Below are 21,025 nucleotides of genomic sequence, written 5' to 3' on the forward strand. Positions count from 1 at the left end.
TAATGACATGGAAGTCAAAATTTGAATATAATGTTTAGTTAAATACCCAATTGAATGTAATAGTTCTTACATATATCCTATTGGGTATAGTTATTATTTATTCGTCTAAGGTGAAGCTGCCAACCTTTTTCGGACCAGCAGGCACATTCTGAATTTTGAGAGAATCGTACATGTTGACAGTACCGTACATGTTGGGAGCTTGGTCTATGGACAGAAATACAAGGGGAGGTGCAGTTGAGACATGACCTAGGGTGGGTGTATGTGTACAATTCTGTTGCCCCACCATGCATGAAACCTGTGCATATTAAAATGACATGGTTATGCTCCATCATGTGTAGGCTGCTTGCTGAGTATGAAAACCGGTGCTTTCCCAACATTGTGCAGCCTAAATATTACATCCTTTCTTGCTTCCACAGTGTGCTTCTCCTATTTTCTCTGCACACAGGAAAGAATCCAGTACCCAGCTGGTATCTTAATTGGATTCCTACTTGCAGTTAGCTGAATCATTGGTTGAGATCAGCTTTACCAGAGGCCAGAGAAGGAGAAGTGGAGTTTCCGACTTAGTTTTATGGAATATTCTATGTCATCATCTTATAGATGGCTTAATAAGTCTCTCATGGAAAGAATTGTATAGATCTTTAGAGTGTTAAGTAGTACATAATTGATTACTTTTTAAATATTTGAAAAGAGATACTCCTAAAAATTGATCACACACCATTTATATTACAGTTCAAAGACAGGATACAATTATGGGGCCAAATGATTTGTGATACGCTTACGTTTTCACAGATATAAATTAGCTCCTCCCCCAGGGTAATATGGATAGACAACTGTTTGTGCTTCATGCAACCGAGTGCATTACAAAATCTTGAAATTTTAAAATAGATTCAATAGAGTAAACACCTGATGCCTTCTGGGTTTGTAAATAAGTTTCTAGGTATACCTAGAAGATTAACTTTGATTGTACTCTTCTCTTTATAATTAGGCTTGACTAAAATTGCTCTTAATAATTTTAGTGTTTGAGGTTGGTTGCTGGTTTTTGTGTGTAGCAAAAAATATTGCAATATGCTATGGTAATAAATAGGTTTTGTTAGAAAATGCAGTCTTTTTCATGTTAGATTTTCCAGAAGTTCTGTTGCCGTGTAAGTGAACTTCAAAAGTTTTCGTGAAGTACTTTGAACAACAAAGCTGAACTCCAGAGAAGCTTGAATAATTTGGTACATTCTTTTAAAATAATGAATAAATCCATTGAAATCAGTGCGTCCAAGTCACTGATATCAATGAGTCGACTCTGAGAATGACTAACATAGATTTTTTATATATATATATCAAAAGATTCCCAGTGAAATGAATATTTAAATGACAGTCTGAAAAAGCATACAGTTTTTTTCACCCCCGCTTTATTCAAACAGTTCTCTTGGTTTAAATCACAATTTCCCTCGGTGCCCCTCTATCCCTATTTCCCTCAAACCTCTGCCGTTGTTTAAAACCATTTTAAACTGTTGCTTTCCTCTCTTTCAATGCTTTACTTGAAGTTCAGCCATTGTTTTAAACCACTACTTCCACCTCCTTTCAGTGTCACTCCCTTCTCACTTCCATGCCATATTCACTGCTTTTGTGCAACCTGTCTTCTCTTTTGCTCCCCTCCTTCACTATGACTTTATGCAAATCCCGAGTTGCGATGTGGCACTGCAAATCCTCCCAACAGGGGCTGTGCGATGGCAGACTTACATTTTTTATATATAGGAAGATAGGAAGCCGCCAAACACTGAATCAGGCCCCTGGTCTATCTAGCTCAGTATTGTCTCCACTGTCTGAAAGCAGCTATCCAGGGTTTCAGGCAAAAGTCTCTCCCAGCTCTACCGGGAGATAAAATTTGGGGCCTTCTGCATGCAAGACAGTCTCTACCACTGAGCTATGGCCCTTCCCCAAGGGAAGTGAGAAGAGCGATTGTGTTGATTTGCTGCAGCAAAAGCAAACTTGTGGCACCTTAAACAAGTGCATCCTTTATAGGCCAGAATCTACTTTGTCAGATACAGATTTATTTTGACTGTACATTCCTGTCGGCAGCAACCATCTTTGCTGTGTGTTTATTCCTAGTGCCATTGCATGTTGATATGTGCTATTAGCAAAGATGTAATGCAAATATTGGGACGCGGGTGGCGCTGTGGGTAAAACCTCAGCGCCTAGGACTTGCCGATCGCATGGCGGCGGTTCAAATCCCCGCGGCGGGGTGAGCTCCCGTCGTTCTGTCGCAGCTCCTGCCCACCTAGCAGTTCGAAAGCACCCTTAAGTGCAAGTAGATAAATAGGTACCGCTTTATAGCGGGAAGGTAAACGGCGTTCCGTGTGCTGCTGTGGTGCTGGTTCGCCAGAGCAGCTTTGTCACGCTGGCCACGTGACCCAGAAGTGTCTGCGGACAGCGCTGGCTCCCAGCCTCTAGAGTGAGATGAGCGCACAACCCTAGAGTCTGGCAAGACTGGCCCGTATGGGCAGGGGTACCTTTACCTTTACCTTTAATGCAAATATTATTTGTCACATGACTGTAGATTAAATACTTTGACATTCAACCATTTTGAAGCTTACAATATTTTACCCTCATTACGGAAAAGTCAAAATAGTCAGGAAAATGAAGAAGCGCATAAAGAAAAATAGCCCTTTTAATGTATGTGGTTTTTTTAATATGGGCTGTTTTTTCCCCCTAGAGAATGTTGCTTATCTTGGAACTTTCTTTTGGCAGATGGTTGTCAAAACATTCATGGACATGGACCAGGACTCTGAAGAAGAAAAGGAGCTCTATCTAAATCTCGCTTTACATCTTGCCTCCGATTTCTTCCTTAAGCATCCTGATAAAGATGTGCGCTTGCTCGTAGCTTGTTGTCTTGCTGATATTTTTAGAATATATGCTCCTGAAGCACCATACACTTCACCAGATAAACTTAAGGTAAGATTGCATGTCATCCTTATTTTCTGTGACTTTGGATGAGCAGTAGTGAATGTTTATTTCTAAACATTCAAAAACAAACAATCGAGAGGTTAGAACTCTTCAGCAGAGCTTTCACACTGCATATTCTAACTGATATGAATTAAATATTTTTAAAAGCACTGGCTCCATTTCCAGAAGTTAGCTAGGTATTTTTAAGTGATTTGTTGTAGGATCAGTGTGGGAATTGTTAAGGTGTAGTCTGGTCCTATAGGCCCAGTTTGAAGGGAAGTACTGATAATATTTGCTACAGTGTATTTAGGCTTGGAGTGACAGTTGCCTGTTATTTATCACAGAGAGATCTATGTTGCAAAACAAAGCCTAGGAAAATTGAAAAGTCGATAAGCAGGGACATTTTGCCTGTTAAAAGAATTTTGAAATAAAATTTTGCAAGTGCTAAATGCAGTTGTGCTTTCCTATGACCCTTAAATGAGAACTTGATTATATGAGTTAGGGCAGCAGGCAAAACTTTAATTGAGTAGCTGTGTAGGTTTAAAGCTGTTCCAACAGGCAAAAACGAAAAACTAAAACTAAACAATTAATAACCACTGGCATTCTGTGTGGCTTCTAATGACCTTAAAGTTATTTGTGTGTGTGTGTGTTCATATGAATAATAAATATTGTCAGTTGCCTGCTATCAAAATATACTAATTTGTTAAATTATGGCATTTGGGGTCAAATTATGGCAAGTCATTTGGCATTTCCCCCCTTGACTATGTGAATTCTAAAGCAGTTTGAATTTTAGGTAGAGATATGTTTCTGTATTATGAAGTGTTCTGATGTTAGCAAGTAATATTTATGTTTATGGCTTTCAGCAGTTCCATCTTGCTCAGCTATATTGTCTGCAGTTTGTTGTATTTGTTTTCCAAGACTCATGTATCTGTACAATAAATGACCAAGTTGTATGTTATGGAACTTAGTTGTTGACTCCCATTTGCCTCTTTTATGATAGTGCTGTCAAGAAGCTGCTGGAAAAACGTTGTCCTGTAGTGAATGGAAATGAGTGTCATTTTGTGACCATTTGCTAGGGACATGGACAGTGTTTCATAAACTCGCCATGCAAAATGTACCGGTAGTTTCATCATAATGTTATCAGGGCATAGAGTAGGGTACAGGTTTTCTGTTGAGAAGAACCTACCTAGGTTTTCCTTGGGGGTCTTCCTCTTACCTTTCCTCCTCCAGTGTGGTTGTGAAGAAGGATTCAGAAGCTTTCATTTTTGTTTTGGATTAACTACAGCTTCTTGTTTTATCTGAGCTTGGCAAAATTGGTTAAACTCAACTGTGATTCATTTCTAACAATAATTTAATTATTATGAACTTGTTTGAAACAAGTGCAACTTTAAGCTGAAGTTAACAAGCGAATCATAGTTAAGATTAGCCACAGTTTACCATGTAACTCTGATTAATTGAAACTGAAGCAAACACTTCTCATTTCCTTGTGGCCATGCCAGAAGAGTGGATTGCACATTATGATAAACCATAGTGGATTATTCCAGTTACATAACTTCTTTTTCCTCCTAAAATAATAATTCTAAGGAGTTGCACAGTGCTGCATCTTTGTAATGGAATGGGCATCGAAAATGGTGTGTTGTGTGTCATGGACTCTAGTTTTTCAGCTCAGTTCCTTACAAGGGTCTGGCTGCTATTGTCCATAATAAAGTCCTTGTCTTTTTCAGCTATTCTGTCCTCCGTTTCAGCGCTTCTAAGTGGCTTATTGCTGCTTTTATTGATTCTAAAACCATTATATGTGACATTCATTTTAATTAGGGCTGTAAGTGTGTTGTTGTTTTTTAAATCCTTTCAATCAGATGAAAATGTGCTCATGATTAATTGGACAGAAGATTTTTTTTTAGAAAAATATTTTAATACAAGTACTTAAACTGCAAAAGGCAAGGACTATCTTGAAAGACACATCCCCCCCTTTTTCTAACACATGGGAATGATGACACCTGGCACAATGAATGTGTGCATCCTGTAAAAACAAGTGAATACGCCTCTTTCTTCTGAAATATTGCTTTTACCCATATGCAAATGTATGCAGATTTAGCTAACAGATTAATCAACTAAAACACACATGAGTAATGGATTTAAATTTTAATTGGCATGCAACCCTAATTGTAATCCATTTTAAAGATGCAGAATAAATCATGCTGATTATCTTTCTGTGTTTGTACAATTCTCAGAACAGTGGTTTTTAAAGAAAATGGTTCTCCTAGAATTAGTGGTTTCCTGGGTTGTGCAGAAATACAGTAAAGAGAAATTTGTGAATTTATTTTCTATTAATACATAGTTTGAGTCTGAACTCAGTCTAGAGTTCCTTATGCTCCTTACTATGGGCAAATTGGTTTTTTTGAAGTTGCCTTGTTCTATATCATTGTTTCCTAAACTTGGTCCTGTTAGCTAGGGATGATGGGAGCTGCAATCCAAAAACAACTCGAGTCCCAATTGTGGGAAACACTGTTTCCAGAAAAGTGTCTTAAAAACAACAACCCTATTTTCTTTTCACCAAGTCTGACTGTAGATTTCTTGTTCTCTAGAACAATAATCTGGCAATTTAATTGCTGTGGGGTAGATTGATCAATTAGTTTGCTTGAATAACCCAACAATTCCCACATCCTACTGCATGTGAAAAGCTAGCTGTTGTATTTTCACATACAGGTGTTTTGGGGAGAATGGAAAAAAGGACTACATGGCTCTGGATGTAATACTGATCTGTTGGGGGGGGGGACTAATCCACTTTACAGTTCCAGATGTGGTTTCTGCTTTGTGGTACTGGTAAAGGGTCGGCACAGTGCTGCTTCTGACATTGAGCCTCAGCCCTAAGATGTTACTGGATAATTTCTACTCTCTTTGGGGAAAGTCAGTGAAATGCCTCCCCCTCCCCATTCCTCTGCTCACATATAGGAGAAAAGTTTAGAGAGGCCATGTGTATACAGCTCTAGGTTGGATGGTGTACTAAATTGTTAAAAAAAAGGAGTCTCCTAGCATGCAGAGAGGGGACACAGTGCAAGTTCTAAGAAAGCGCCAATGAGAGTCCCTTAGCTGTGTGAGCAGTTTCATTTTTTAGCTGCTTTTCGTTTGCGTCTCAGGTCAGCAGCTGGGCAGCAACAAACTAGGATAGCAAGTTAATAAAAGGTAAATGTAAAGATAATGATAATATACAGTTAGCACAGTCTGAGTGAGCTGTATCTGATTCAGATGTACAAACCCCAGTAAACTATATTTAAAAAGTTTACAGTTATATTGGAATGAAGCTCCACGGTTTGGATAGAAAACTGCTAGGTGTAGTTCTCTTTACCTTGTTGTCAACACTGAAATTTCTGAAGCCACGATCTGTGTCTCAGTTAGTTCAGAGAACTCACTTTGACTATAGAAGACCAGTTTGAAGTAAGTGGATTTGTACCATATTAACTCAGGTTGGCTAATTGATTGTGAACTGAAGCCTAACTACACTTTTATTCATAGTCTTTCCTTGTTGCTTCCCTCATATTCTTTCCATTTTTTCACCCTCTCTGTTGAAATTTAGATTGGTACATTCTTTTAGGCAATAGTATTGTTATGTTAAATTGCCAAGTACATTCATTTCCACTTGAAATGACTACTTGGTTAACTTTTATGTAGTGTGTTTTGAAAGTGTTCAGTATTACTTTTTATAAGTCTAATGTTAAAAGAAATGACGTCTAGCTTTGCAGTCCTCTTTTACTAGATTGTTCACATTTACTCCCTTCATCGCAACGATGTATTTCACAAGCACAGCTTTTCGAAAGTGCTTTTTTAACATTGTCAGTGTCAACAGTCTTGATTCCCAGACAAATTATTTTGAAATGTTTCTTCCCAACAACACTATATTTCATAAACCTAGCTTTTCAAATGCATGTCTGTCAGTGCTGATGTTACAGTACTTTGATTTTAGCCAGACAGATTACTTGGGAAAAGGCATTTCAAACAGGCGAAAGAAGGGAGGACAAGAACCCTACCCAATTAACTTTCACTTTCCCAATAGAATACGTGTGAACTTTTCAAGGAGCAGAGTTTTCTTCAGCAAAACCTCTCAAATGGCAGTGCTCTCAATGACCCAGTTGCCACATTGACTCTAGCATGCGAGACATAGAGCTAAAACTGGGAAGCGTTTTGGAAGACGTGGTGTTGTGCCATCCTTTTGGACACCGAGACCTTCTAGTAGAGACGACAAAATTATTTTGAGCATATATTCCACCTCATTGTTTGGATTTATTTGAGGCGATGCTGAAATGCCAAGCTCTGAAACCTGCTCCTCTGCTGTGCCTTACGCTTCTGACTCATGTGTCTGCAGATTTGACAGCTCTTTTGATTCCTCGGGTCTTTCAGCACCTCCATCTGTATATTCTCGTTATCAGTTGTTACTCTTCTCTAGGTTACTGCTCGGCGTGCCTTTTTTTAAAACTTCTTAGGTGACAGTTCCCTCACACTTGGTTTGTCCTCTTGAATGGCTCACACACTGTATGGGGGCTGGTATGCACACAAGTTTAGTGTCAGAAGGAAAGCCCCCTGGTGGCTGTATCTAGGAAATCTTGCTTCCAGCAGCCCTTTTCATTTCAAGACTTGTGTGCACCCCGTATGGAGAGTTGTGAAAATTCGTTTATTTTGCTTTCTGCAGGTTGGTAAACGCAAATGAGTTTTTATACTCATAATCCGTTCTGGCTTGCTTTGGAAAAGGCTTGGGGTGGTCAGACAATGTGTGTGAATTGAACAGTCATGGAAAGATTGAGGAGCTGTTCCCATGATTCCCCACTACATCTCTTGTTGCTGCTGAAATTGCTGAAAATACTTCTTCATGCCATGCAGCGCATAGTTAAACTATAGGACACTCTCCCACAAATTTAATAATTAATAATGATAATAATTATTACCAGGATTTCATTCTGTCATTATTCACTGTAACAGACTGAAAGCTCAAAACCTGATTCAGAATAAAATTATAGTGAAAACAAGTGCTGCAAAATCCTGATTGATGTTCCTAATATTTTCTGTCTTTTTATGTGCTTCAGACTTTGATTGTGAGAATAAGAGGTTAGTTAAAATATGTTACGAATTCTAGTTCATAGAGAAATGATTTTTCAGTTGAAGTGAATGCTTATGCAACTAGTATATATTTGTTATGTATGTGAAATAAATACCTGTTCTTTCCTTTGCAGGATATATTTATGTTCATAACAAGACAATTGAAAGGATTAGAAGATACAAAAAGTCCACAGTTCAATAGATATTTTTATTTGCTTGAGGCAAGTGTAAATTATTTTCTATTTATAAGCTATCCACAGTTGCTTTAAAACAGGCAAAATTTTCACTTTTTAAAAATATCAATGGGTGGAGATACAAAATCATGCTAGTAGACACCACAGGACTTACCTTTTATCTTTTTGTTGGGTTGCTGTTCCAGATACATTAACTGTCTTCTTTTCCTATATAGAACATTGCGTGGGTTAAATCTTACAACATATGCTTTGAACTCGAAGATAGCAATGAAATTTTCACACAATTGTACAGAACATTGTTTTCTGTAATCAAGTAAGTATATATATCTTTAACAACAAATTTATTCATGGAAAGGTTGGGATTAAAATAGTACAGACAACGGCCAATTTACACGCTTTCAATATGTGCATGACCTTGCACACGCACATCACAGCAACCTGGAAGTTGGAGCACACAATGACCCAGAACGCAACCCATGCACAAATTGGGGGTTGCCTGTATTTCAAATTGTTAGGGATCAGTACCAGACTTACAGGTGCCCAGAACACCCTGAATTTTCCAAGCCACAGATGCATTGTTCATTAAAGTAATTGACTAAGGTTGCAATCCTGTACACTAGTGGTAGGGAACCTCTGACTTGCCAGATGTCCCCATTTGGCCAGCAGTATGGTTTGACTCAAACCACATCCACCTGACATCACATGATGTTAGGGGCAGACAAATCCACAGGGCTGAATTAAAAAGGGAAGGCATGAAGTACATTCTAATCTCCCCTTTGTGGGCAAGGTCTTCAAGCAGGTGGTCATGGGCCAGATCCAGGTTCTATTGGCTGAAACTCATTTTCTAGATCCATTTCAGTCTGGGTTTTGACCCAATATTTGTACAGAAACTACCTTAGTTGCTCTGTATGATGACATTTGCCAGGAGAGAGGCAAGGAGTGTGTCCTCCTGTTAGTTCTCTGAACAGGGCAGCCTAACTTCTGTTGTCTATTCTCCCGTAACTTGATAATTTAGACTACCGCAGTGCATTATATGTTGGGCTGCCTTTGAAGACAGTTTGGAAACTGTAGCTGGTGTAGGCTACAGCAGCTAGATTGGTGACTGGGGCAGGATGATCTGAACATATAACATTGATGCTAAGACAATTGCAATGGCTACCAGTTTGTTCCCCATCCATGCTTTGGTGTAAGTCCCATTCTACTCAGTGGCGCTTACTTCTGAGTAGGCATATATAAGATTGCACTTAAAAAATGATCTTAAATGAGTTTATAGTCTCTGTGTACACACATGCGCAGAACTCTTAATGACAACTCATAGATTATACCTGTATGGTCATGAACAGTTGCAGAAACACCAAACTAAATATCAACCAAGATAGATCCCCAGATCTGGACATTTCTAGTCATAGTTTAGTAGTGTAATGTGTTAACTTCACCTCCGCTGAGCCTTCTGTTTGATGCTAGAGTTGTGAAAAACAAAAATTACAACATTGTCACTAATTTCACATCAGAGAATGACAGTGATAAATGGACTTGGCCACATTCCTCCAAATTAAAAAAAAAAAAAGGTGTGAAAATATGTGTGACTTTTAATTCAATGATTTTGTCTAGTAAGCAGAATAGGACTTGGGATACCAGGGTTCAAATGCCCCCCTCAGCCGTGAATTTCACTGGGCGACCTTGGGCCAGTCACCTATCTCTCAGCTTGTTGTGAGGATAGAACGAGGGGAACTCCTTGAAGGAAATATTGGATAAATGTAATAATAGTTTATTTTACTTATTTATCTTATGGCTGAACCATAGTGAATTATTTTGTACTAATGAGCTGAAAATCTGTTCCTCTTGATTTCAGCAATGGTCATAATCAAAAGGTTCATATGCATATGGTGGATTTGATGAGCTCTATAATTTGTGAAGGTGATACAGTGTCTCAGGAGCTTTTGGATACAGTTTTAGTTAACCTGGTGCCTGCACATAAGGTAAGCAGTAACATTTTCCTAATTTCCTGGCGCTTCCGTTACTTTTATTTAGCATCAACAGGCATGTATGTGGCAAAGTTATAGTACAGCTACCTTTTATTCGTGGCTTTGTAACCAGGGTTAGACTGCCAAACTGAAGCGATAAAGTTGGCCAAGATCTCCATCCCTTGTTCCCACTTCTTAGACAGAGATCAACTCTTTTTTTGTCAGAAGTTGGAGAACTGCATTTGTTTCAGCTCAGCGTTGCTTGAGTTTAATGGCAGATAGCACTGGGCAAACACCATTCATGTGTGTGTTTTCCTCTTCTGTCCTCAAATGGCATTGTTAGTAACTCTTCCATTCTAGAAAGAGGGGCAAGCAGAGCTGTGCTCCCTGTCGTGGCCCCTATTGGGATAGGGGAGTGCAGGCAGAAAAGCTGTGTGCAACTAGGCTAAGTAGGCAGATGGATGACCCTTCAGAATAATAATTTGTAAGGCTAACATTAACTAAATCATGTTAATATAAATGTTCATATTCAATTACTTGAGGTGTCTTGCAGTCTTGGAACATAAGGGTGCAAATCACAGTATTTCTCTATGTCTCCGTTGTTCTGACTAGCTGTGTCTCAGCCAAATATTTGTTCTCTTCCTGAAGCTGATTTGGGAAAGAACAATTATGTTTGGGAAGGAAAGCTATTTTCCCAACGCTAGATAGCACAGGGAAAGCTCATGTTTCTACCTTTTTGTGGTTAATCCTATCAATACTCCATTGCTTGGTCAAGAGTATAAAGACTGTGTGTATTTGCCATTTTGTTATTTGAGGCACCATATTTGGAGGACTGTTGAAAAGTTGCCTTGGCTACATGTATATTATTTCTTGTTGGTTTTCCCAGTTTTCGGAAGTGTAATTAGCTGTTTCAGATTTCTGGATGCAAAGAACTATTAATATCTGGAAAACACAAGAGTATCAACTGGCTTTTAATTTTTATTTGAAAGCATTACATCTTAGGAGTCACATGGTACACTTTTCAGTTAGTCATTATTAATTGATCTTGAAATGAAATTGATCTAGCTATTGTTCAACAGTATTTTATAACTGAATTTAACCTGACTCCGTTTTTCACAGGGTTAATTGAGTTAAATGATTTAATACCATCAAGGGGAAAAAAGCAATTTAAATTGAGTTTCTGATTTTCATTTTTGCATGTTTTGTGAACAAGGATGTGTGTTAACTGGTTGCTATAACAACTAAATATTCATTTGCAACTAAATAAAGCTTTTATACAACCTTGAAACATAATCCAAAACCTTTGGACGTGCAGCCCACATACACTGCAGAATTACACTTGCTTAGAGGCAAGACAGATTTTAGTTAGGCTCTTTCTGTATACATGCAAGGATACTATACAAAAACAATTACTTCAAAGGCTAAGGCTACAGTTGTATGCGCTTTTATTTATACACAAGTTCAGCTGAACAAAGTTGAATTTACTTCTGAGTAAAGTTGCATTAGACTTTGCTGTAAGTGTCCTGAACTTTTTAATTATTATTATTATTATTATTATTATTATTATTATTATTATTATACCCTGCCCATCTGGCTGGGTTTCCCCAGCAACTCTGGGTGGCTCCCATCCGAATATTAAAAACAGTACAGCAAAGCAAGAGTTGGTAGTGAGCAAAATAGTATTTCTCAGTGGGACAGATAAGTAATGTTGGTGCTGTTAAATAACTAGACATAAATTGGAGAACTGAACACATTTCAGAAGAACAGGTAGCTGGACAGCATAGAATATGAGTGCAGAATCACTCGCCTGGGCCTTATAAGTGATCCTAGTGATTTATACTGTATAATCTCCGGAGTCCTACCAGTTCTGGTGTTTTGCTAGGAAGCATAAAACAACAAATAGTAATACATAACTTAAGTTTGTCAGTTGTAATGTTAAAATGTAGATTATTGGTCTGAAAAATAACTAAACCAAGGAAAACTGTTAGATTGAGAGATGGAAGATAGCAGAAACCAGGATTTATGGCCGACAGCATACACAGATGTAAGTCCCAGAGTTCAATGGGACTTAACCCAGATAAGCACAGTGATCTCGAAGCTACCAACATGAGTTTGACCAAACTGCGGGAGGCAGTGGAAGACAGGAGTACCTGGCATGCTCTGGTCCATGGGGTCACAAAGAGTCGGACACGACTAAACAACAACAACAAAGCACATAGAGGATTGCAGCCTGCATAGTAGCCTTTTTCTGAGCTTTGAAAGTTTGACACTGCATTGACCAACTCTATAGTTGTTTCTATATATTGTAATCATAGTGGGGGGTTTTGTGTGCAATGCTTGTAATATCCTTTTTTTAAATCAGCATTTGTCCATCTTGTTGGTGAAGATTTGCAAAAAGCCAGTTACGTGAATTCACTTATTTGTATCTGAGCATACATTTCAAGCACACTTTTACAGCGTTTCCTGTCTGAAATATACCTTTCAGAACTTAAACAAACAAGCATATGACTTGGCAAAGGCTTTACTGAAGAGGACGGCCCAAGCTATTGAGCCATACATTACTAATGTAAGTGAGGATTTAAAGTGACGGTGCAGATGAAACTGAATAAAATGTATAATTTGATGATGACTAAGTACGTGCATATCTCATAGAGTCAGAACCCTTGTTTAGAACCCTTGGAAAGCTAAACTGTTTCTATATGACACCAAAATAATAGTAACATGGTCTCTAGGCTAGCCTTCTTGGGGAAGGTATTCCACATGGAACACCACAGGAAAAGTGCACTCTCTCTTTCTCCAGCTGCTGCCTATCACACTTCAGATGGTGCAGGGATCTCGAGAAAGGCCTTAGGTGGCATTCTTGGTCAATGGGTGGATTGATATGGCAATCCAACAAATAATTTGGGTCCGAAGCTGTTTAGGGCTTTAAAGGTTAAGAGCAGTGCTTTCATTTGAGTTCTGAAACTTCCCGATAGCTTGTGGTGTTGTTTCAGTTCAAGAAAAAGACAGTCTCTCTGCCAGAAACGAAGAAGACTGTCATAGCAGTGCTCTAGGCACAGCAGTGTTCCGCCGGAGAATTATTAATGTAGATTGTGAAATGTTTTATTTTCAGCTGTGTCCAATAATTGTTATCCTTTATTCTGCATAAATGTGGTTTCCGTTGCACGTACATTTTAAAACAAATTGAACAAAAATGGAATCCTTTGGGACGAAAGGCGGGATATAAATGTAACAATAAATAAATACGATTTCTCTTACGTTTGAAAGCTCATTGCGTTAAAGGGCACTCAGAAATTTAGACTATGAGCTTAAGTTGAAACTAGAGTAAGTCTCCTACGTAGGGTTAGTATGTTATTGTTTCCTGCAGTTAACTAGCTGAGTTACAGAAATCTAAGATAGCAGGCATTTGGGTAGAATGCTAGGTTAGTGGGCCTTCTTAAAGTACTTGTTAGCTTTCAAATGGTGTACTTTTAGAAATATGAAGAGCTAAGCTGAAGTTAAAAATAGCAGTTTGTTCTTAAGATGGGCTTCCAAATACTTCAACTGTGAGAAGGTAGTTACTCGGGAGTTTGGGGGTCACATGTTTGTCCTCTGGGCATTTTGATAGCCCTTTGTGGTGTTTTCCCAGAACAGCTTGGAATAGATTGTTGAGAGAGGCTGAGAACCTTCTTCTACTGTTGATACATCTTGCTTTGTCTTACAGTTCTTTAATCAAGTGCTTATGTTAGGGAAAACGTCTATCAGCGATCTCTCGGAGCATGTTTTTGACTTAATTCTGGAGCTATACAATATTGATAGTCATCTTTTACTATCAGTTTTGCCACAGCTTGAATTTAAACTAAAGGTAAGTGTTATATCAGTTGTATCAAATCTGTATCCTTTGGGAGGTTGTTTCTGGTTTGGGGCAACAAGCACACAACTTTTAATACAGCATGTTCATTGCACCTCAGTGAACATTGGTGCGTCAACTCCTTATGAGCGCCTTTTAGTTTCCCTGTAGCAATTCTCTTTATCTAGCCCTTGGGGTTCTCCTCAGGCCACATCCTCTTCCAAGCCACGTTCCTCACCGGTCTGTGGCCCCTGAAAACATGGAATTATAGAATTGGAAGGAACCCACAAGGATCATTTAGTCCACTGCCCACAGCTGTCCCTGGGTGGGCTAGAACCGCCAACCTTCTGGTTAACAGCCAGTTGCACTGACCCATTGCACCACATGACTTGTAGGGGGCCAGGCTGGAAAAGGCACCTCACCTCTGCCCTGCAGCATTCAAGGTCCACTACCTATACGCAAAGCTGTAACTGTGTCCAGATGCTGTTTCAGTTGGCAAGCTGGTGAATTAATATTTCCCTCAACGCTCCGTATATCTGCTTGCAAAGAACACAGGAGCACATGGTCGTAAATAATTTCTTTGTTGCCCTCTGCATATGTGGGATGAAAGCAGAGGAGCAGCGCTGGAGTATACTGAGATATACATGAGCAGCTGGAATGAAGAGGGGGAAAAGGAAATGAAATCTGGTGTATATGCAGTCTTAACTTCAGCTAATGCCACTTTTGCCATACCTCTTAGCATTGGCCCTGCAGGCTGAAAAGGAGCGGGGAAAGAGCATGCAATAGCATCCATCTCTATGTTAGTGTCTATGACAGCATTTGGACGCAATGCTGAGCCATAAACTATGGGAAAGTAGCGCAGACTGTGCCATGTAACTTGGAGCTCTTCTACTCCCTGCCTCCAGCAGGGAGACAAACCACAGAGCAATTGTCTTATGATATATCTGAGCCAGCGCTCAGGGTTTGCTTTTCTCCAGACCATATTCTAAACTTCCCAGTTGTGGTTTGCTTGGGAGAAATGAACCAGGGGCACATGTTTGAATATAAGGCTAAACCAACCACCCTGTGGACTGTTTCCCTGCTGGAGGTAGGGAGGAGTGAAGCAGATGCACTAGCACGCAGCGTAAGCACAACTAATTTTATTAACTATACCTAAGCAAAAGTAGGACTAAACGGCCTCGGCCCAGTATGCCTGAAGGAGCATCTCCCGGACACTGAGGTCCAGCGCTGAGGGCCTTCTGGGGGTTCCCTCGCTGCGAGAAGCCAAGTTACAGGGAACCAGGCAGAGGGCCTTCTTGATAGTGGCACCCGCCCTGTGGAACGTCCTCCCACCAGATGTCAAAGAGAAAAATAACTACCAAACTTATAGAAGACATCTAAAGGCAGCCCTGTTTAGGGAAGCTTTTAATGTTTAATAGGTTATTGTATTTTAGTGTTTTATTGGAAGCCGCCCAGAGTGGCTGGGGAAACCCAGCCAGATGGGCGGGGTATAAATAATAAATTATTATTATTATTATTATTATTATTATTACTATTACTACTACTACTACTACTACTACTACTACTACTTAGAACTGTAGCCTTCTAATGCATGCTAGGTATACTTAACAAGGAGCAAGCTCCACTGAACATAATGGACCTGCTTCTGAGTAAACTTGCATGGGACTGGGTTTAAGTTAAGCACATATGAGAAGTATAATAAGTGAGTGATATCTTGGTCCTCAAATGGTATTCGTAAATTGTTTATCAGAGTCATATGGCTGGACAAGTTTAATTACTTCCCTTATAAACTGACTTTGTTGCTTGTTGGTTCATTTCCACAGCTATTATTTGCTACCATTTTAAATTTTAGATTGATAGATGTGTATGTTGTTGTTGTTTTTTAATAGGTTTGTTTGAGAACCTGTTTTTACAGTGTCTGTCTTGTCTGTCTCTTTCTCTGTGTATGCATTATATATTTATATTGAAATTTGTTTTATTTTCCAGAGCAATGACAATGAAGAACGCCTGCAGGTTGTAAAATTACTAGCAAAAATGTTTGGGGCAAAGGATTCAGAGTTGGCATCTCAAAACAAACCACTTTGGCAGTGCTATCTGGGGAGGTATAAATTGTTTAGTTCCTTTACCTTGGGGATTAAATACTGAAATTTAATGTAACATTTTGTTATTTTGCAGCATTTTAGACATTCTTTTATGTCTAATATGAGCTATAGATACATATGCATTCTTTGTTCTGTATCCTCTGAAATTGACATAAATAAAGCTAGATCTTCACCTGTGGTTCCACAAACCTTACAATTATGAACCGTCTTACTTAGTTTACTGCCATTAACTTCTTTCTGCTAACGTAGATTAATCTGACTCTTGCCACAACATTGTAATAATAAATTCTATGTTTATATTGGATTTGATTAATATTCAACAGTTGTGGAGCTTTCCAAGGAACAGTAACAAAAACAAGGCTTTAGACTTTTAATTAGGTGACAAGTGCATATATCAATAAACATTTGCATGAAAGAGATGCATGCTTAAAGAGTATATCTTCCAGCTGATTTGTCCTTTGGTTAAAATGAGAAATAGGCTGTAGTATTACATTTTTTAAGTATGTGTTTGGATGTAAATGGCCAAGCCTGATTTATCAGACACAAGTTGGGTAGCAGGTTAAGGGGGGAGAATTGTAGCCCAGTGGCAGAGCCACTCGCATTGCAGGCAGAAGGTTCCAAGTTCAATCTTGGCATCTCTAGGTAGGGCTGGAAAAGACTGTTGCTTAAAACCCTGGCAAGCTGCTGCCAGTTAGTGTAGACAGTACTAAGCTAGATGGAACATAGTGCATTCTCTTGAACAGTGAATACCTTAGTACAGTGGTGCCCCGCAAGACGAACGCCTCGCAAGACGGAAAACCCGCTAGACGAAAGGGTTTTCCGTTTTGGAGGCGCTTCGCAAAATGAATTTCCCTATGGGCTTCCTTCGCAAGACGAAAGCCCATAGGGAAATCTCTGCATTAATTGATTTTCAATGCATTCCTATGGGAAACCTTGCATCGCAAGACGAAAAACTCGCAAGACGAAGAGACTTGCGGAACGAATTAATTTCGTCTTTCGAGGCACCACTGTAATGTCATAAGCAAGTGAAGCTTTGGATGTCAGATTGTATGACATTAGAAAGTTGAACAGAGGAGCTTCGTTGCCATTATAACTTTATTAATATTGGGTTGGATCCAGACTTGCCAAAGCTGGAATCAGCTGTTGTGTTTCCAGGCTCTTGCACAGCACCGTGAGATATCTTTTCAGAGTATTCTTCTAAGTCTTTGTTATAACAGTTTACATAATACCTGTAGAGTTCCTTCTGCTTGCAAATATCTGGATCTAATCCGTCATGTTTACCAGACTGTTTATCTTTTGATTCTTTGAAGCAATAGGTATGGCATTTTGATGAAAATTGAAATGAGGGATAACATACTGTGGTTTTTTTGTTTTTTAAACAGGTTTAATGATATCCATGTACCTATCCGTCTTGAATGTGTGAAATTTGCTAGCCACTGCCTTATGAACCATCCAGATCTAGCAAAAGATTTAACAGGTATCAGTAAATTGAGTTTGCAAAAGAAGAGGAACTCTTAGCATTTATTCTGTTTTTAGTAGTAGCAAAATAACAGCACTGTTTTTATAGTGCGCCTGGTTTTACAAAGCGCCTGGTTTTTGATATTTACTCCTGGTAGGGAAGCAAGCCTTCACACTCACCTGTGGCCTAATCTGACTAATACAGATATATTTTTCTAAGGCACTAGTTGGTCACAGCAGGGAAACTACCACTATACAAATATATAGTAAAAGATTAAGAAATGGGTCCTCAAATTCATGTTTGGGTCAAAAGTAGGTTCTGGGTCTGAAAAAGTTGAAGCTAACTAGTCTAAAGCAGCCTTCCCATGAATAACTTATTTATTAAATTAAACATCCCACCCTTCCAAATGAGCCCAGGGCAGCAAACACAGCTGTGATAAAATAATACCATTAAAAATAAAAGCCTTTAGAAACAATTAAATGCTTCTGATAAGTCCTGTAGCCAGCATCTTATTCTTCAACTGTTAGTGGACAAGCAAATATAACACCGTAGTGATTAAATTAGCTATTTTCATGAATTAAAGTCTTTTGTTCACAACTTATCAGATAATAACGGACAGCGAGTTTATTAAGAGGAAAATATTAAATTGTTGTTGTAGTGTCTCCCATTATGCAAGCTTTTGCCCTTCATTCTCCAGACTAGTGTCTCAGCATCAGTCTACGTCGGTTTAGGATACTCGATATATTAATTAGGGTGCCTTTTTTTGTACAGAATACCTTAAAGTGAGGTCTCATGACCCTGAAGAAGCTATCAGGCATGATGTTATTGTATCAATAGTTACTGCTGCTAAGAAAGATCTTTTGCTCGTCAATGATCATCTTCTTAACTTTGTGAGAGAGCGGACGCTTGACAAACGGGTAAGTCATTGTATATGTGGGTCAATTACTTGGAGTCCAAGAGTAGGCAACTAATTCAAGCATGTTAAAAATTCCTTTCCATTAAGATTTCTCGCAAGAATTGACTAATTGCATATTTGCATACTGTGATTATCTGCTTTACCCGCACATATTCTTGCATTTCCTAAATTATGAGATTGTATAAACATGAGAGTAAAAAAACAGTGAACTTGTTGTGAATACAGTGAAAGTTTTGTGTGCAACTGATTCCATTTTATGATCCACACAGAAGTGCCTTCAGGATTTTGTAATGTGTAAAGAAGTCTTTGTAATTATTTTGTTCTGCCTTAGCCATAGTACTTTAAACCAGTGTTTCCCAACCGGTGTTCCGCGGCACACTAGTGTGCCGCGAGACGTTGCCTGGTGTGCTGCGAGATGTTGCCTGGAGGGAGGCAGGCGAGTCGGGCGGCGAGAGGCGGGGCGACGACGACGAGGAGAGGCCGCCCAGCGCGGGGCTCTCGCCGTCTGCCTGCCTGGCTGCCTGCGTGGCGCTGACGTCACGGGGCTGTAACGTGCCCCACATAGGCACACGCGGGGTGGCGAGCGAGCTCCCTCCCACATCCCATCGCCGCTCGCTTCGGCCGGCCTACTGGGCTGTCGCAGGCGGAAGGCCTGCGCATGCGCGAGGTTTTCGCGCCTTCGGGATTCCCTTCATGCCTTCCTCCTCCCGGGTCCTTGAGAGCGCGGGAAGCGGCAGCGCGAGACCGGCGTTGAGCCTGGTAGGTATTGCGCTTGCCAAGGCAGTCATTTGGGAAATGAAAACTTGCAAAGCAAGCAACCAGTTCAATCTGAAGTACGTGTATGCTTAATATCCTGTATCTGAAACCTGTTCTGCCCCCTCCCCCACACTTGGTGCCATTTTCATCTACACATGCAGCAGAGTAAGTTGACCCAGAATAGTACCAATTCAGATGGCAGATGGGAGAATGACAGTGCTGAATGCTTTCCCATGTAGAACAGTCCCTGCAAATAAAAACCTAGCATATTTGGAAGAGGGATGATAGCCTAACCATTACCTTCTATGCTGTTACTATTTTTTAATTTTTTTTTACATAAGTAAAAAGTGACCTTTCCCCATCTGGCATGGTGGTGTGCCTTGAGATTTTTTTCATGAAACAAGTGTGCCTTTGCCCAAAAAAGGTTGGGAAACACTGCTTTAAACAACCCAACGTATGATTATTATGATTATTAGGTTTAGTGGATTAGTTGAATTTATAATTTGTTCAAATGTCAGATTAGGTTTGTAGCACATCTTACAAAAAAGCAATGTAGCTACTTACTTAATCTTAGTGCATGAAGAGCAAAAGTATAGGGAACAAGCTTTATTGAACTGTGTATTATTATTTTTGGCTGTTGGTATATATATATTTATACATATACATATATACATATACACATACACACACAGCTGGGAAAAAATCTGGTTGAATACTGTTTCTTTCCTTGTGTTAATTTGTTGCCTTATTGTAGCAAACTCCCCCCTTTTGATAAGTATACTGCCAGCGTTGTGTAAAGATGTATAGCACCCTTCATTTCAAACCCAGGGCAGGTAGCAACAATATTAAAACACTCAATAGTAGAAGTGAATATCCAGTGAAGCCAATGAAACAGTTAACAGCAAGAATGAATAAATCAGCATAATCATTACAAAGTCATTGAAGCAGCACCTAACCACTCATAAAGGCCTGGGGGCAAACACATGGGTTGTAGCTGGCACCAGAATAACAATAGAGTTGGCATCAGATGCACTTTTTGGAGGAAGACATTCCAAAGTCAGGGTGCCACCACAGAGAAGGACCTAGCAATTATAGTTTCCAGATTGTTTTCAAGGGCAGCAACACATAAAGCACATTGCAACAGTCCAGAATTTTGAAATGTGTATGAAAATATATTTAGAAACAAAGGCATATTTTGATGTTTGAGATATGTTGTTGTTTTAGTGGAGAGTGAGAAAAGAAGCAATGATGGGACTTGCACAGATATACAAGAAGTACTCCTTGCAGTCAGAAGCTGGAAAAGAAGCTTCAAAACAAATTGCCTGGATAAAGGACAAGCTGCTGCATATATATTATCAAAACAGTATTGATGATCGGTAGGTTAACCTGAATATATACGATTAGGAAGTATTCATCCTTTTGCCTTGTGTGAGTATGCCTGCTGACCAATAGCAATAAAGTCAGAAAAGAACACAGCTCATTGAGTCTAGGAGGGCATTCAAACAGCAATTCCAAAGTCTGCACTGCTTTTGGAACTTGGAATATTAAGTGTACTGAATTCTCTGGCCATAACTCTTTTGCATTCATAGAAATAGGTGTGATATTCATACTTGGCCTACATAGTTTGATCAAATGAAGCTTATATCTAAACTAAGCCATAGGGTTCTTATATGGAAAACCATGATTTCCAGCTATGTGAATTAACTTGCTTAAGCCTAGAGACTTCTTGCAGGCTCCTCTGAGGAGGATATTGAAAGACACCATTTTAAAACAAATCTTGGTC

The 21,025-nt window shown here is 39.3% G+C and overlaps 1 protein-coding gene across 1 annotated transcript in view; it reads left to right on the forward strand.

Annotated features, from left to right (window-relative positions):
• PDS5B (PDS5 cohesin associated factor B) overlaps positions 1–21,025 on the forward strand; it is a 68,807-nt gene that overhangs the window by 17,799 nt on the left and 29,983 nt on the right. Inside the window, exons 3-12 of the mRNA XM_028726484.2 lie at positions 2,740–2,943; positions 8,157–8,243; positions 8,432–8,529; positions 10,069–10,195; positions 12,666–12,746; positions 13,884–14,024; positions 15,996–16,111; positions 17,494–17,588; positions 18,342–18,487; positions 20,467–20,618. Coding sequence (XP_028582317.2) covers positions 2,740–2,943; positions 8,157–8,243; positions 8,432–8,529; positions 10,069–10,195; positions 12,666–12,746; positions 13,884–14,024; positions 15,996–16,111; positions 17,494–17,588; positions 18,342–18,487; positions 20,467–20,618 — 1,247 coding nt within the window. The remainder of the gene's footprint in view (positions 1–2,739; positions 2,944–8,156; positions 8,244–8,431; positions 8,530–10,068; positions 10,196–12,665; positions 12,747–13,883; positions 14,025–15,995; positions 16,112–17,493; positions 17,589–18,341; positions 18,488–20,466; positions 20,619–21,025) is intronic.

Source organism: Podarcis muralis, chromosome 4 (genome assembly GCF_964188315.1).
Source record: "Podarcis muralis chromosome 4, rPodMur119.hap1.1, whole genome shotgun sequence".
In the NCBI taxonomy this organism is placed as follows: Eukaryota; Metazoa; Chordata; class Lepidosauria; order Squamata; family Lacertidae; genus Podarcis; species Podarcis muralis.